General features: G+C 40.4%; 2 protein-coding genes across 15 annotated transcripts in view; one reads left to right on the top strand and one right to left on the bottom strand.

The window, feature by feature from the left end:
- The window catches only part of EML5 (EMAP like 5), a 181,420-nt gene extending 173,337 nt beyond the window's left edge, over positions 1-8,083 (top strand). For 8 of the 10 annotated variants that reach the window (XM_040477952.1, XM_040477951.1, XM_040477950.1 and 5 more), the window contains 8 exons: positions 181-295; positions 1,782-1,970; positions 2,146-2,318; positions 3,382-3,544; positions 3,967-4,070; positions 4,559-4,712; positions 5,419-5,519; positions 5,743-8,083. In XM_040477952.1, the coding sequence (XP_040333886.1) occupies positions 181-295; positions 1,782-1,970; positions 2,146-2,318; positions 3,382-3,544; positions 3,967-4,070; positions 4,559-4,712; positions 5,419-5,519; positions 5,743-5,779 (1,036 nt within the window). In that variant the 3' untranslated portion in view covers positions 5,780-8,083. Of the gene's footprint in view, positions 1-180; positions 296-1,781; positions 1,975-2,145; positions 2,319-3,381; positions 3,545-3,966; positions 4,071-4,558; positions 4,713-5,418; positions 5,520-5,742 lie in introns of those variants that run through there. The other 2 variants (XM_040477954.1, XM_040477956.1) reach the window with 2 other exon arrangements.
- Positions 8,084-8,621: 538 nt separating this feature from the next.
- ZC3H14 (zinc finger CCCH-type containing 14) overlaps positions 8,622-13,940 on the bottom strand; it is a 48,792-nt gene continuing 43,473 nt past the window's right edge. For 3 of the 5 annotated variants that reach the window (XM_040477960.1, XM_040477962.1, XM_040477963.1), the window contains 5 exons: positions 12,931-13,051; positions 11,634-11,770; positions 10,923-11,011; positions 10,081-10,187; positions 8,622-9,688 (listed from right to left, as the gene is read on the bottom strand). In XM_040477960.1, the coding sequence (XP_040333894.1) occupies positions 9,682-9,688; positions 10,081-10,187; positions 10,923-11,011; positions 11,634-11,770; positions 12,931-13,051 (461 nt within the window). In that variant the 3' untranslated portion in view covers positions 8,622-9,681. Of the gene's footprint in view, positions 9,689-10,080; positions 10,188-10,922; positions 11,015-11,633; positions 11,771-12,930; positions 13,052-13,940 lie in introns of all 5 variants that reach the window. The other 2 variants (XM_040477959.1, XM_040477961.1) reach the window with 1 other exon arrangement.

Raw genomic sequence — 13,940 nt, 5'->3', positions numbered from 1 at the left:
AAATACAGTGTATCTTAAAGTTGCCACAGAAAGTTTAGAGACTACAAAAAGTGAATATCGGGCCCCCCCCCCTTTTTTTTTTTTTTTTACTGTTCTGCTTGTATAATTTAGTATTTGTTTGTAATAAAAGTGATTTGTAATAGCTCATAAAAATGCTTATTTGGCTTGGGTTGCTCTTAGGTCAAGAGAAGGAGGAGCGGTCAAGCTGTGGGATCAGGAACTGAGGCGGTGCCGAGCCTTCAGGCTGGACACGGGACAAGCCACGGACTGTGTCCGCTCCGTGTGCAGGGGCAAAGTAAGATGTTCCGAGAGCCGTTCCGGTGCAGCCAAGAGTAGAGAACGGTCATTCTTGCAGTTCCCTCGCCCTCTGCAACTTGACGAGTGACACTTGCAGAGGAGTCTGCTTGCTGGCTACGCTCTGCCTTTTCCCGGCCGCCCCCGCAGCCCCGCGGGCAGCGCCGGTGTGCCTTCTGCCTCCGGGCCACGCTTAAGATGAGAAGCTACTCCCCGGTCTCAACACAGTATTTAAACCTCCATGTTTTCTTGAATCTACTAATTCAACCGTGGTGGGCAGAAGTGAAATTTCTTGCCAGTTGAATCAATTTTGATTACAGCAAAATTTTGTTAAATTTTATTTTTAAATGTACATTTTTTTTAATTAAAACATTTTTTTCATGTTTATTTTTGAGTGGGAGAGAGACAGCACGAGCATGGGAGGGGCAGAGAGGGAGACAGAATCCAAAGCAGGCTCCAGGCCTTGAGCTGTCAGCACAGAGCCCAAAGTGGGGCCCGAACCCACGAACTGTGAGATCGTGACCCGAGCCGAAGTCTGATACTTAACCGACTGAGCCACCTAGGTGCCCCAATGCTCATTATTTTTGAGAGAGAGAGAGAGAGAGAGCGCAAGAATGGGGAGGGAAGAGAGAGGGGGAGACAGAGGATCCAAACTGGGCTCCACACTGACAGCACAGAGTCCGAGGTGAAGCTTGAACTCATGAAATATATCATGACCTGAGCCAAAGGCAGACACTCAACTGACTGAGCCCCCCAGGCACCTTAATTTTATAAGTACTCAACCCCCCGCCATGCATGGGGCTCAAACTCAAAACCCCCAACATCAAGAGTCATATGCTCTACCCAGCCACCCTTTTTTTAAAACATTCATTCCTATAAAAAATTTGGACCATGCATGCACTGGCAATAAGTGTATTTATAAATTATATACATGTATTATCTTCAGTCCATGTATTAATTAGGCTTTTATTTATACTTCTTTTTTGTTTTTTGAGGTTTAGTTTGGAGAGCAAGCGAGACATGAACAGGGGAGGGGCAGAGAGAGAGGGAGACACAGAATCGAAGCAGGCTCCAGCTGTCAGCAGAGAGCCCGACACGGGTCTCAGACTCACGAGCAAGGAGATCATGACCTGAGTCGAAGTCAGACGCTCAACTGACCGAGCCACCCAGACACTGCTATGTATACTTTTTAACTAAAATGTAATACTTTCTTCCTGTATTCCAGCGCACTTGCACCTCTTTGGAGATCGTCAGATTAAAATATAGTCAAAGTCAGGGCTCTGTCTTAGAGAATAGTTCTGTTTTTTGGCAGACTCAGGGCTCTTGCAGATGCGCCTCTAGTCAAAGAAAAACCTCATGAGCTAATGATGGGCTTGCTACTATGTTAGTTCAAAGCAAAAAGTTCTCTGAAAGGTCAGTAGGGTCCTTAAGTTATTAAAAGACATTGCTGTAATTACGATAAATATATCAATCCCCTTGTGTTTCAGGGCAAGATCCTAGTTGGGACAAGGAGTGCGGAGATCATCGAAGTTGGAGAGAAAAATGCAGCCTGCAATATTTTAGTTAATGGTCATGTGGATGGGCCCATATGGGGACTAGTGACACATCCCTCCAGGGATTTTTTCCTTTCTGCCGCAGAAGATGGGACAGTGAGACTCTGGGATATTGCTGATAAAGTAGGTACAAACAGTATTTGGCTTTTTTTGTTTTAAGTTACAATTTCTAAGGAGAGTGTAAGTCCCAAATTGTTAGCACAATTTGAGAACTATTTGAGAATTATGTTGAAAAGGAACTGGTTTACTTTGTAAGTACTTAATGTAGTTTTCTCTGGCTCTTTTGGTTCTTATGCAGAAGATGTTAAACAAAGTGAACTTGGGACATGCTGCTCGGACCGTGTGTTATAGCCCTGAAGGGGATATGGTGGCTATCGGAATGAAAAATGGAGAATTTATTATTTTACTGGTGAGCTCCCTAAAAATATGGGGAAAGAAGAGAGATAGACGATGTTCAATCCATGATATCAGGTTAGTCAACAAATGGAATAGAACTTCTAGTATATGTATTCTTAAATGACCCGGGTTGCATTTGAAAACAGGTCCTCATTAGTGCCTATAGCATTTTATCACATCATCACTTGTATGCTGAAATATGGCTGTTTGTGTGCTTCTTGCCGAATTATTAATCTAGTGGCATCAACCACAGTGCCTTATAAGAGCACGTACTCAGGGAACGCTTGACGATGAAGCGTCACACTGGACAGGTCCAGCAAGCTCATCCTGCCAAGAATGATCTTCTGCTGTACCGAAGAGAGCCATCTGTCCTGTAGACGTCAGCCTGGAAACTAAAGCTGCAACCCCAACTCTCAACTGCGTAGTTACTTGTTTAACACCCATCAAACATCTATACCCCAGAATCTGAATTAATTAAACTTTAAACTTTTTCTTGAACCTTTATATTCCAGTGCTTAAGCTTATGTGGACAGTGGCTACCACTTACCAAGTGCCTCTGTGTGATCAAGACGGATTACTGAATCTGCTTGCACCCTTCACCGTAAAACCCTTTTACAAATGAAACCGTCCTCAGGACTTCACTATATAAACTTCTTATAGGTCCCCCATTCCCCTCAAGAACCTGCATTGTCCCAGATCATTTCCCATGATCACTAGGCATATACTTGTCTTCAAGTAACTTCTTCCAAGCTTCAAATAGTGTTCCTTCACCAGATAACCTGAGGGGACTTAAGCAGGTCTGTGTCCTTTGCTGTTAAGATACCATGATTCCAGATGAAAGAAACCTATCTTGGTGAATTTGGCGAACTATGTAACTTAGTAATTATGTAATTGTTAGTGGCTTTTTCAAAACCTACACTTTTAAGGGAATTGGCACTTGAAATAACATGTAAATTTTGTTCCACATAACACAAATAGAATCTCCATACACACAATCAGTTGTGTCCACCAGGTAAATCTGCTTGAGGCCAGATCACACACATACTTGTTTTTGAGGTAGAATGGAAGTTACTGGTCTTAAATATTTATGATTTCATGTGTGCTGATGTATCTTTCACATATTTTATTACCTCTCCAGATTTAGTCCAGATTCCCGGTTTCTGGCAGTGGGTTCTAGTGAGAACTCGGTGGACTTTTATGACCTAACATTGGGCCCCACCCTTAACAGAATCAGTTACTGCAGAGACATTCCCAGCTTTGTCATTCAAATGGACTTCTCTGCAGATAGCAGATATCTCCAGGTACAGTACCTGTGTCCTACATCCAGTTCACAGTAGCTGTTTTTACATTGTTAAGTGGATGCATTTAAAACTCCTGAGTTTCAGAGGGGCACCTAGCTGGCTCAGTCAGCAGAGCATGGGATTCTTGATCTCAGGGCCGTGAATTCGAGCCCCACATTGGGCGAGAGCTTCCTGAAAAAACTCCCGAGTTCCAGAGCTTCTGAACTCTTGCCTTTGTTCACTCTTCACTGTTTCTGCATTCTTTAATATCCTGTTCTTCTCAGATCTTTTCTCCGTCTTCTTCTGACAGATTTTTGTTGTCATCATTAATGTTCTTAACGTTGGAAATGTAAATGAAATAGCACGCTTTGCTAGTATACTCTAGCCTTCTGATGTGTCTCTCGCATTAATGGAATTCTTGTCCCATTTTAATACGCTGAAAGGTCTCCACTGGTTGCTATAAACGACATGTCTATGAAGTGCCTTCAGGAAAACCTGTTCTGGATCAGGCCACCATGGACAGAATTACTTGGGCCACATGGACTAGGTAAACTGGAAAATCCTGCTTCTGAACAGTTAGAGCCATTCCACTAGGAAACAGTGGTCAAGTTCTAAGTTTGTTACTGTTTCCTGAGTTCTTCCTAAGAGAAGAATGATAGGCTCATGCTGGGACTCCTTGTGACTGGACATATTCTCATGCTTTATCAAGGTTAAAAGCCTTTGAAGATACCCTGATATTTTCCTTCACATATTAGGTTTAGTAACCAGCAATAAAAACGCATACTGGGTACTGTTAAGCAATCCTATCATTTCTCTACCTAAAGGAATGCAATCTTGCAGCTGTTAGAAATGAAATCCTACAAATTTGCTGTGTAACAGATAACCATGAGTATCCATCTTTTTAAATTCCTGTAGCATAAGCATCTTTATTAATTTTAAAGAACATAATTAAGTAGAAATTAATTACCAAAAGCCTTTTTCAGTGTAGTACATCCGTGTTTGCTATCGTACATTTTCTTTATTCCTTCCCTCTAGTATTCTAGGAGATGAAGTTCTGGGAATCTGGTCCAGACATGCTGAGAAAGCCAATGTCAACTGTGCCTGCGTATCTCATTCAGGAATCAGCCTTGTAACAGGAGATGACTTTGGGATGGTTAAGTTATTTGACTTCCCATGTCCTGAAAAATTTGTAAGTTTGTGTTTGGTTTTGTTTTTGATGTAGTTTTCTAGTTTAGACATCTGATCGTTAGTACTTCTTCCATAATTTAATAGCTAAACATGTTAGTCTCCTGGTTTAGAAACACTTAATTTTCGTTCCTAAGGTTTTTTCAAAACGAAAAATAAAAGCTTTTAGAAATTATCTCCCCGTGCCCAAGTAACACCATCTTTGCAAACTATCCTAATAGAGCTGTGATTATTAGACTTTTATTAAACCTTTAATCTATTTCCAAGTTTCAAATTCTCTTCCTCAAAGGAAAATTTTCAGAGTGCCTGGAGACATCTGACTGCTCAAAATGCCTGGTCTGTTAAGGTGCAGATCCATTACTAACTCAGAAAAAGCAATGTTTATTTATTTTGAGAAAGTACTCAAGCAGGGGAGGGGCAGAGAGAGAGAGGGAGAGATTGAGAACCCCAAGCAGGCTCCACACTGTTAGGACAGAGCCCGATAGGGTGCTCAGTCTCATGAACTGTGAGATCATGACCTGAGTCGTAATCACGAGCTGGACGCTTAACTGACTGAGCCACCCAGGTGCTTGTAAAAAAGCATCTAATAACGCTGCATGTGGTCTGAAGAGCCTACTCTCTGCAGCCCGTGATGGAGACGGGGTTCCAGACAGGAACCTTTGATTTTCACGTGCCTCACACATCCTAAGCTTTCTTTTTCGTTTTTTCAGGCAAAGCACAAAAGGTTCTTGGGTCATTCACCTCACGTGACCAATATTCGATTTACCAGTGGTGATCGGCATGTCGTCAGTGCAGGAGGTGATGACTGCAGGTTGGTAACTTTCCTAGCCAGAGAAGAACAGACTATCTTTAGTTTTATGAAGAGATCTAATATCACTATATAACTGGGTAGCTGGTTCTGTGGAGTCACGTACTACGAAAATACAACATAAAATGAATTAATGAGAATTTTTATACATGTCATGATTTGAAAGCTCATTAAAAAACTGAAAATCTAGAAATATAATGAACTCACTGCATTTTTTTTATTGCAGTTTATTTGTCTGGAAATGTGTACATATGCCTCACTAAAAGATACGGATGCTGAGAAGACTGTATAAACTAACAGCCTTGAGAGACCAGAATTACAGACGAGGAAAAAAAAAAAAAAAAAAAAGGCAAACAGAACCAAACCCTGCATGGGCAAGTGGTGCTAATTTAGGATTGTAACAGGGATAATGCCCAGAGTCATCAAAGTAGAAGACAGATAAGTTCAAGATACTTGCTGTGTGCACTGGGAGAACTGTCCATAATCCACACACTGCCAGACGGTTACATTTCAAGGAAGGATGGAAAAAACACTTGGTGAAAGCCAGCCCCGTTTGGGGGGAGGGTGCAGACTTGGCAGACCTGCTGGGGAGGTTGACAGGACCGCGCTTCTCAAAAAACAACAACAAAGCAAGACCTTAAAAACCCAACTTGCATAGTTTTCATCTTTTTAAGCAAACGGTTTTTCTTTAGAATTTCTAGTTTATTTTTAAGGTTCATTATTTAATGACTTATTTTTTTCCTCGTGTTTACATAAGGAAAGAAAACACACCATCACCCTAAAGAATCACAGCTTTTAAAAGGTGAACAATTATTTTCCCTAAGGAAACACACACAAGCTTTACCGGAGAAGATAATGCTACTTAAGCATCAATAAACCTCTTTTTATAAAGGACACTTTTCTCCTGACAGTTTTAAATTCAGGAACAAATCCAAAGTTAGTAGTATATGAGCACTACATTTTCATGGTTGAGCTGTCGATCCTTTAATGTTCACAAGTCCTCTCTCTAGCTGAAAAACTAGAACATGATTATAGCTTCATCAGTGAGAAAGTAGTATGCTGAACAGTCCTTTCCAGTGGTGTACAGGTTAAAGGTTTAGAGAGCAGTAGTAGTTAACCGGGAGAGCATACTGAATATTTAAAGATGTAGTCTAGTAGAAACACCTGTTTAACATGTACACTGAAATGTTCAAGGTCACATTTACAAAGTTAAACAATTTAGTAGCTCTTGGAAGTTTTTATAGCTTTTTTCTATTTAAAAAATTTACTAATTAGCTGTATGCCACCCCATAGGCTGACTTCCAGAAGGAATGAATACAGGTCCACTTGTAACACTTGTCTATTAAAATTCCTTTTTGGTGGATTAGGGCTGAACTGTTAGATCTTTATCCCTATTCACCTCAATGCTGCCAAAGATCAGTACTTGCCGTTCAGGAATTTGCTGTTTAGCCTGTCTGTAGTTTCCTGAAGATTGGAGATTATGTAGATTGCTATTTAAAAATATATTTTTCTAAGTGTGAATAAGTTTAAAATGCTCAACTGGTCATATGAATTTTTATTTTAATGTGTTAATTATCTTTGTAGCATAATAGACCCCTTCAGGTTCTGGAAATCTCAGTTTGGCCTGAGCTCGATTTTGTATGCCCAACACCTTGGAAATACTAAAAACAGAAATAGCTGAATCCTATCACAGAAAGCCTAACCGGTGATTGAACATGGTCAGTTTTAAAGCTCTGAATTGTAGCTGTTGTCTGAAGGACTGGTTAAGGCATGATTAAGCTCGAAACATAAGCTCATAGTCACATCAATGGATTCTCCTAAATTGAGCCAAATTTTCGAATATGCTAATATTAAATTTCTATCATGTATATTATAAAGGGGCTCAATAAATTAATTTCCCTGAACCACCCTCTCCCTTCCCGTTTTTGAGCCTGTTGCACTTTCAAACTTTCCTTCTGAGCCAGATTTGTTAGCTTTTGGCTAAAGAGAAATCCCATTTCACGGCACAGGTACAAACTCTAGTAATAACCGTAACAAAGTATAAGGCATAGAGCACAAAAATGCTTCCACTGCGTTTTTGTTCCAGCGGCCAGCCTACTAAGCTAGCCTTAATCCCTGCTGTCAGCTTCAGGACTCAAACTGTGGATTTTAAGTAGTTACCCCACAACCACCTTGTTTGTACCAGCCATCAGCTAAGGGAAGGTGAGTAACCGTGGTAGGTTATGAAGATTCTGCCCTGTGTTATTTTTTTAACCCAGAGATTTACTTTTATGTGCAGTATTTGACTAAGCTCCCGAATTTGTAACTTGAGAGTCCTGGCACGTTTGGTCCTGTTTCTGTGTATAAACACACGCCAAAGCACACCGTGCACGCTCGTGCCACTCGCTGCACACCACCGGCCACAGGTGTTCCTTTCCTTCTGGTGGTTCTTTTTCATGGTGGTTCACGTTAGACCAAGTTATCCAACAGATTAGAGTCAACCTCAGCTTGCCTGTAAACCAGAGCAGCTGAAGGTAACAAACTCTTAAATGTGTTCCCAGGCAGTGTTTATTAAATGGCAAAAAAAACCCTGCTTTTAGCACGTCACTGACTTGTGAGATGGTTGAACCAAATCACTTAGGCCGTTTCCCGTTTATGTTCTTTGTAGTGAAATTAGGAAAATGCAACTATATGCCATTTATAAATGATGTTACTAAAAGTCTTAAAATTTCTAGAGATACAACTTAAATTTCTTCTGCAAAGACATAAAGCTCAATCTTAAGTAGCACTGGAATGAACAAATGCCTTAAATTCAGAGGAGTCAACTTTTTAGACTGAAGCAGAATGGTCATTTCACCCCAGCCTAACTACGTGAGGGCTCTGTCTTTCCCTACCAATCAGCACAGCGAAGTGCAACTTACAAATGGTTTAATAATTGGTTCTTTCTTCTACCCCTGGAAAAGCAATGGCCTCAAAACAGACTGCTGGTTTCATGCTCTTAAACATGGACTTTTTACACATGCTGTTTTATTATCCCTTGGGTATGTAACTAATGAACTTTTAAGTTAGTTTAATTTGGTCCTGAGAATGTTTGGGTCTTTATCTCTTTTGCATTAGTTCACTCTGTTCCAACCAACTTTTAGCTTTTTTATTTTTTAAAAACTGCTGTACATCAAGTCTTTAAAATCAGTGATCCGTTATTTAATTCTAAAGCATCTGACACTTCTTGCCTTAACTATTTTAAAAACCACACACAGAAAACTGGGTGTTGATTCAATAGTCCAAAAGTTTAGTCCTACTTTGCAGTTTACCCATCTGATTTCTGTAATTAGTCATTGAAAATATACTATTTAAATCTAATTTTTACATTGAAAAAATTTTCTGTGGATTTCTGAAAATGTTATTTTTCAGAATGTGAAAATACATGTATAATCTTGTGAGTTTAAAGTCTGTTTTCTGATACCTTCTGTATATAGAACTGTAAAAAAAAATTTGTATAATTTTGTGATAAAATGCATTCCCAAAATATTTATTTAAAAAGTGTATGTTAACAGTAAAGCATTTGAAGGAACTGTTCCTGTTGTTTTGCACTTGCCATCGCAGCTGGCTTTCCTGGACACTGGTAAGGTACCAGCTATTTGGGAACCATTCACCAAAGCATCACTCAAGCCCAAAAGCCATGCTTTTCAAACTAAATTCGCTTGAAATTAAAAAGGATTGAATGACTTTTTTCAGCTGCCTCCACACTTCTGGCCACTCCTGTTTTCACAGTGGATAACCCTTGGGAAAAGGAGTGCAATCCAACTTGAGAGTTAGAATGCTCCTCTTACTGAACATGTATCAACATCATAGCCCCGGAGTGGATTATCAGCACTGACAATATCACCACACTGTAAATGCTGAGACTGAAATTGCAGTGTACAAACAAGCCTCAAAGGTTTTAATGGAATTGAGCTTTTCCTTTAAACTGTCTTTTCACAGTCAAAACAAACAAAAAACACCCAATGTTAAAACCACTTAATAAACTTACAAACTAGAAAAATTAGACACTTCAGATAGGCAATAAACTTCATATTATGAAAGCAATATATATTCCAAGTTTCAAAGGTTTGACAAGTTCTGCAGAGTATCTTTCATCAGTAGATGGAAACTTTCAAACTCCACAATCTTCTCCCAAGTAGCACTGTCATTCACTGAATAAACAAAAAATTTTTAATTAATGCCTTACATCCATATATACATATACACACACACCTAGTTATTAAGATGATTTTCACACAATGAACATCTGTTCGACAGATTTACAATGTAAGTACCAGATTGTTTTACAAAAAAATTCAATTGTATAAGGTAATGACATGTATTTAATTTCACAGGCCACAATAAAACTCTGTGAAATAATGCTAACAAAACGGATGTTAGATTTGTAAGCAGTATATATTCAGAAGGCAAATCTCAGCTGGAGATTACCTAAGTGAATAAGCAACCACTGGTAAAACAATTTCCAAAAGACCCTGTGTAATGAAACAGCAGAGAAAAAAAATCAAAGTGATTTCTCCCAAATCTGTAGATTTCTAATCTTTACCTGGTTTGAGGTCGAATCCATTTCAAGGCATGTCGTGGCGGTACAGTGATGGTGGGATGATAAAATGTGCAGTCAGGTCTGGTACACTGAGTGTTAAATCTGCAGTGCTAAATACAGAGTTTCAACATTTGTTAAAAAAGGCAATTTGAGAGAGACATATAGTCTAATAATATTTTAATACGGAAACCTTGAAAAATGAACCTCCCTCCCCCAAGACACAAAATCCTAGTCAAAGAGTAACAGTAAGTTATCCGGCATATGATAAAAACTTCTAATCACCCTGCACATCTGACCCAACATCCCTTACAGTATCCATCCTTCACTGGACACCCTCATTTATGGCCCAAATGCAGTTGGGGGAAGTGAAAGTCTTTCACAATGGCCTTCAGGGTTCAATTTCAGAGAGATCATTTCACCCTGAGCAACTAAACAGGTGGAGATACATCGATCTTTAGCACACAGAGTGAAAACCGTCAGGACAAGTTTGGATGGTATTAAGTGGCACCACCAATTTCATCATTGCAGTTTCTGACACGAGTGGGAGAAAAACACACCCATAGGCTTCGGGGCAGAGAAGAATGGAAACTAAGCAAAGGGGAGCTTCACTCTGAGAGCTCACAATACTGACATTAGTTTCAGACCACTTGTCCTAAGGAGCCAAACAGTGGCTCACCCGACAGCCAAGAAAGAATTTAAATCATGACCTTAACAAAAATGAGGATCCAGGGAGTGTGGGTGGGGGGGACCGTGGATACCCAAGACATTCAATTTGCTAGTGATCTTGCAGGTCTCAGAATTAAGAGTTATCACTGAATCATTTTTGGGAAAATGAAAATTCTTACTTTTGGATGATAGAAGGGACATTCCATTTTCTTACAAGCAGGGAAATAACGGCACAGCTGACTACTAGAAGGTGGTGCTGGTGTTGTAACTGCTGACAAAGATAAGAACAAAGACTGATCAAATTTGGCAAAATAATCTGTCATGCAGTCTACTGATGTTTTTATGGCAACAGTTATAAAATTAAAATGAGGTGGGGCTGGGGTGCCTGGGTGGCTCAGTGGGTTAAGCGTCCGACTTCGGCTCGGATCATGACCTCACCGTTCCTGAGTTTGAGCCCTGTGTTGGGCTCTGGGCTGACAGCTCAGTGCCTGAAGCCTGCTTCGGATTCTGTGTCTCATTCTCTCTCTGCCCCTCCCCCACTTGTGCTCTCTCAAAAATAAATGTAAAAAAAAAAAAAAATTGAGGTGGGGCTCAAGCGTTGTCCAGCTCTTGACTTGAGCTCAGATCATGATCTCATGGTTCATGGGATCGAGCCCCCTGGCAGGATCTACACCGACAGCAGAGCCTGCTTGGGATTCTCTCTCTCCCTCTTTCTCAAAAGTGATTTATATATCCATTAGAGAAAATACTTCGGAATGCTACTGGACAGACACACTTGCTCTTTAAAGACTGGTTAAGTGATTCTGGCACAATAGTTCCTAAAAATAAACTCATATAAAATCACAAATGTCATCTTCCACCTAAATGTAGTAGTGCACAGGGTCACATACCTGGTTTTAGAGGCAGTACTGGAATTCTTCTACTCATATGAGTGAAGGGACAATCTGGTTTAGTACATTTTGCATCATATTTACAATTTGGATGAACAAACAAACACTTCTCAGCAAATTTACAATTGGGGAAGGCTCTATAAAACAAAAACAGTCACATTTACTTTTCTCAACGCATGATCAGTTTTTTTGTAGAGAGACTCCTTATACCCCATCACTACTTGTTTTGAGAAACACAGAATAGAAAAAAGGGAAACTCAATTTTTTGAAGTAAACTCTACACCCAACATGCGGCTTGAACTCACAACCCCGAAATCAACAGTCACACTGCTCTTCCAACTGAGCCTGCCAGGCTCTATGGGAAACTCAACTTTTAAGTGAGCGCAGATTTCAAAACAGAACATAGAAGTTTATCCGAAAGCCGAGGGTAATAACAGATTTTCGACTCAAGCAAGCCACCACCATGAAAGACAAAACAGTTTCTTATGGTAAGAATTCACACCACATACTCTGTCAGATCCATGTCTACAATCTTTTATGAATAAACTCAATATACTGGGCACAATATATGTGCAAGGCATTGCTACACAAAACAGACTCCTTCTCTGGTCTCCCTCTATGGACATCCATATCATTCTCCCATCAAAATTTCCTTAAAGAAGTTAAAACACGGAGGAGCGTCTGGGTGGCTCAGTTGAGCATCCAATGCTTGATTTCGGTGCAGGTCATGATACCAGGGTCGTGGGATTGAGCCCTGTGTTGGGCTTGGTGATAAATGTGGAGCCTGCTTAGGATTCTCTCTCTTCCTCTGCCCCTCTCCCCCACTTGCAGTGTCTCTCTAAAATAAATTAAAATTAAAGTTAAAAAAAAATTACATGGAGAGATTCCACCTCTAGGGCCAAAAAAAAATTTTTTTGTTTTAATCTAAAAGCCATCTCTCAAAGCTCATGACACTGAATCAGCCAACTTCTAAGGAAAAATTATACCCAAGTCCAAAATGTTTTATCATTGCCTGTGACTATTTTTTTCTCCAATGTCTTAATAGCGGTGTATGTACACAATGCGTACAAACCAGGGCACTTACATACCTATCTCTTTAACGTGCAGAAGACTTCTCCCCCATCTCTCTACTCTGCCAAACACACACACACGTATGCTATTCTGGGAGGGCAATGGTTAAGTGTTACTGCAGTTAGTTACAAAGGTCAAACTTGTCCACAGGAAAGAAAAAAACCAGAATAAGCTCTAAGATCTAGAATTAACCCTGAAAATCAGCCATCAGCTTGCTGCTACTCACTTGCAAGGTGAAACAGGATGATGGTAAGCACACTCATCCCCATTTTTACAGGCAGGCCAGTACTTGCAACGCTCCAGAAGTTTTTCTGGTTTCTGGGCCACACTCAGTTCACTCATCTCAGCTAGAACCAGGAAAAGAATTAAAAGTATCTCATTAATTATGATCAATTCAGTACACAGCACCTTTAGTACATTTCCCTCAAAACCCAGGCTCAAACTTACATTCCTCTAGGTGCAGAGTCAGAAAAGAAACGAGTCCGATAATCTGGTTAACACAGATGACAGCCTGCTATATAAGGTCACCGGGAAGTAGGCTGAAGTTCTCACCACGAAGAGCAAAGTACTCAGGGGTGCTAAGTACCCCCAAACCCCAATTCCCAGTATTATTTCAGAGCCAAATTAAATGGGAAAGAGAGGGAAGAACGTCAAGTAGGGAGCCAATCAAATGAAAACTGGAAACACAAAGTGATAGAGAATGTGAACAAATTCTCACATTCAGACAAGACCAGGTGTAGTTCAAACACGGAAATCTTCCCACTCACCGAGGTATATACGCAGTTAGTTCTAAGTCCAGTTAATAAGAAACTCACATCAACGTGAGGAGAAGTTTTTGGACTAAAATGGGTCACAAATGCCATTACCCACGGGGGCCTCACAGACCACTGACAGTGAGCCTGGCTGGGTGTGAGATGCATGGTGGCAGAAAGCCTTGGTGTGAAGGAAACAAAGGTGGGGAAAAGCAGCCTGGAGAGCAAGTGCTTGTGCCATCCACGGGGCTCCCTGCCATCCCTTGCGAGATCATGTCCAATGACCATGTCAATCACTAGGGTGTGGGAAAGTGAGCCCCGTGTTGCCAGATTATCTCCTGATTCAGAAAACCAAAAACCTTTTTATGTGACATAAATTTTAAACGCTGGCAACTAACACACATTTAAAACACAGAATAGCCAAATAAAATTATACCTAAAGGCCGTAATAACCTGCCAACTCCCAGCCCAACACACCCTAGCT

Source organism: Herpailurus yagouaroundi, unplaced genomic scaffold (assembly GCF_014898765.1).
Source record: "Herpailurus yagouaroundi ecotype Mexico unplaced genomic scaffold, PumYag 141, whole genome shotgun sequence".
Taxonomy (NCBI): Eukaryota; Metazoa; Chordata; class Mammalia; order Carnivora; family Felidae; genus Herpailurus; species Herpailurus yagouaroundi.
This window is presented reverse-complemented; position numbering and strand designations above follow the sequence as displayed.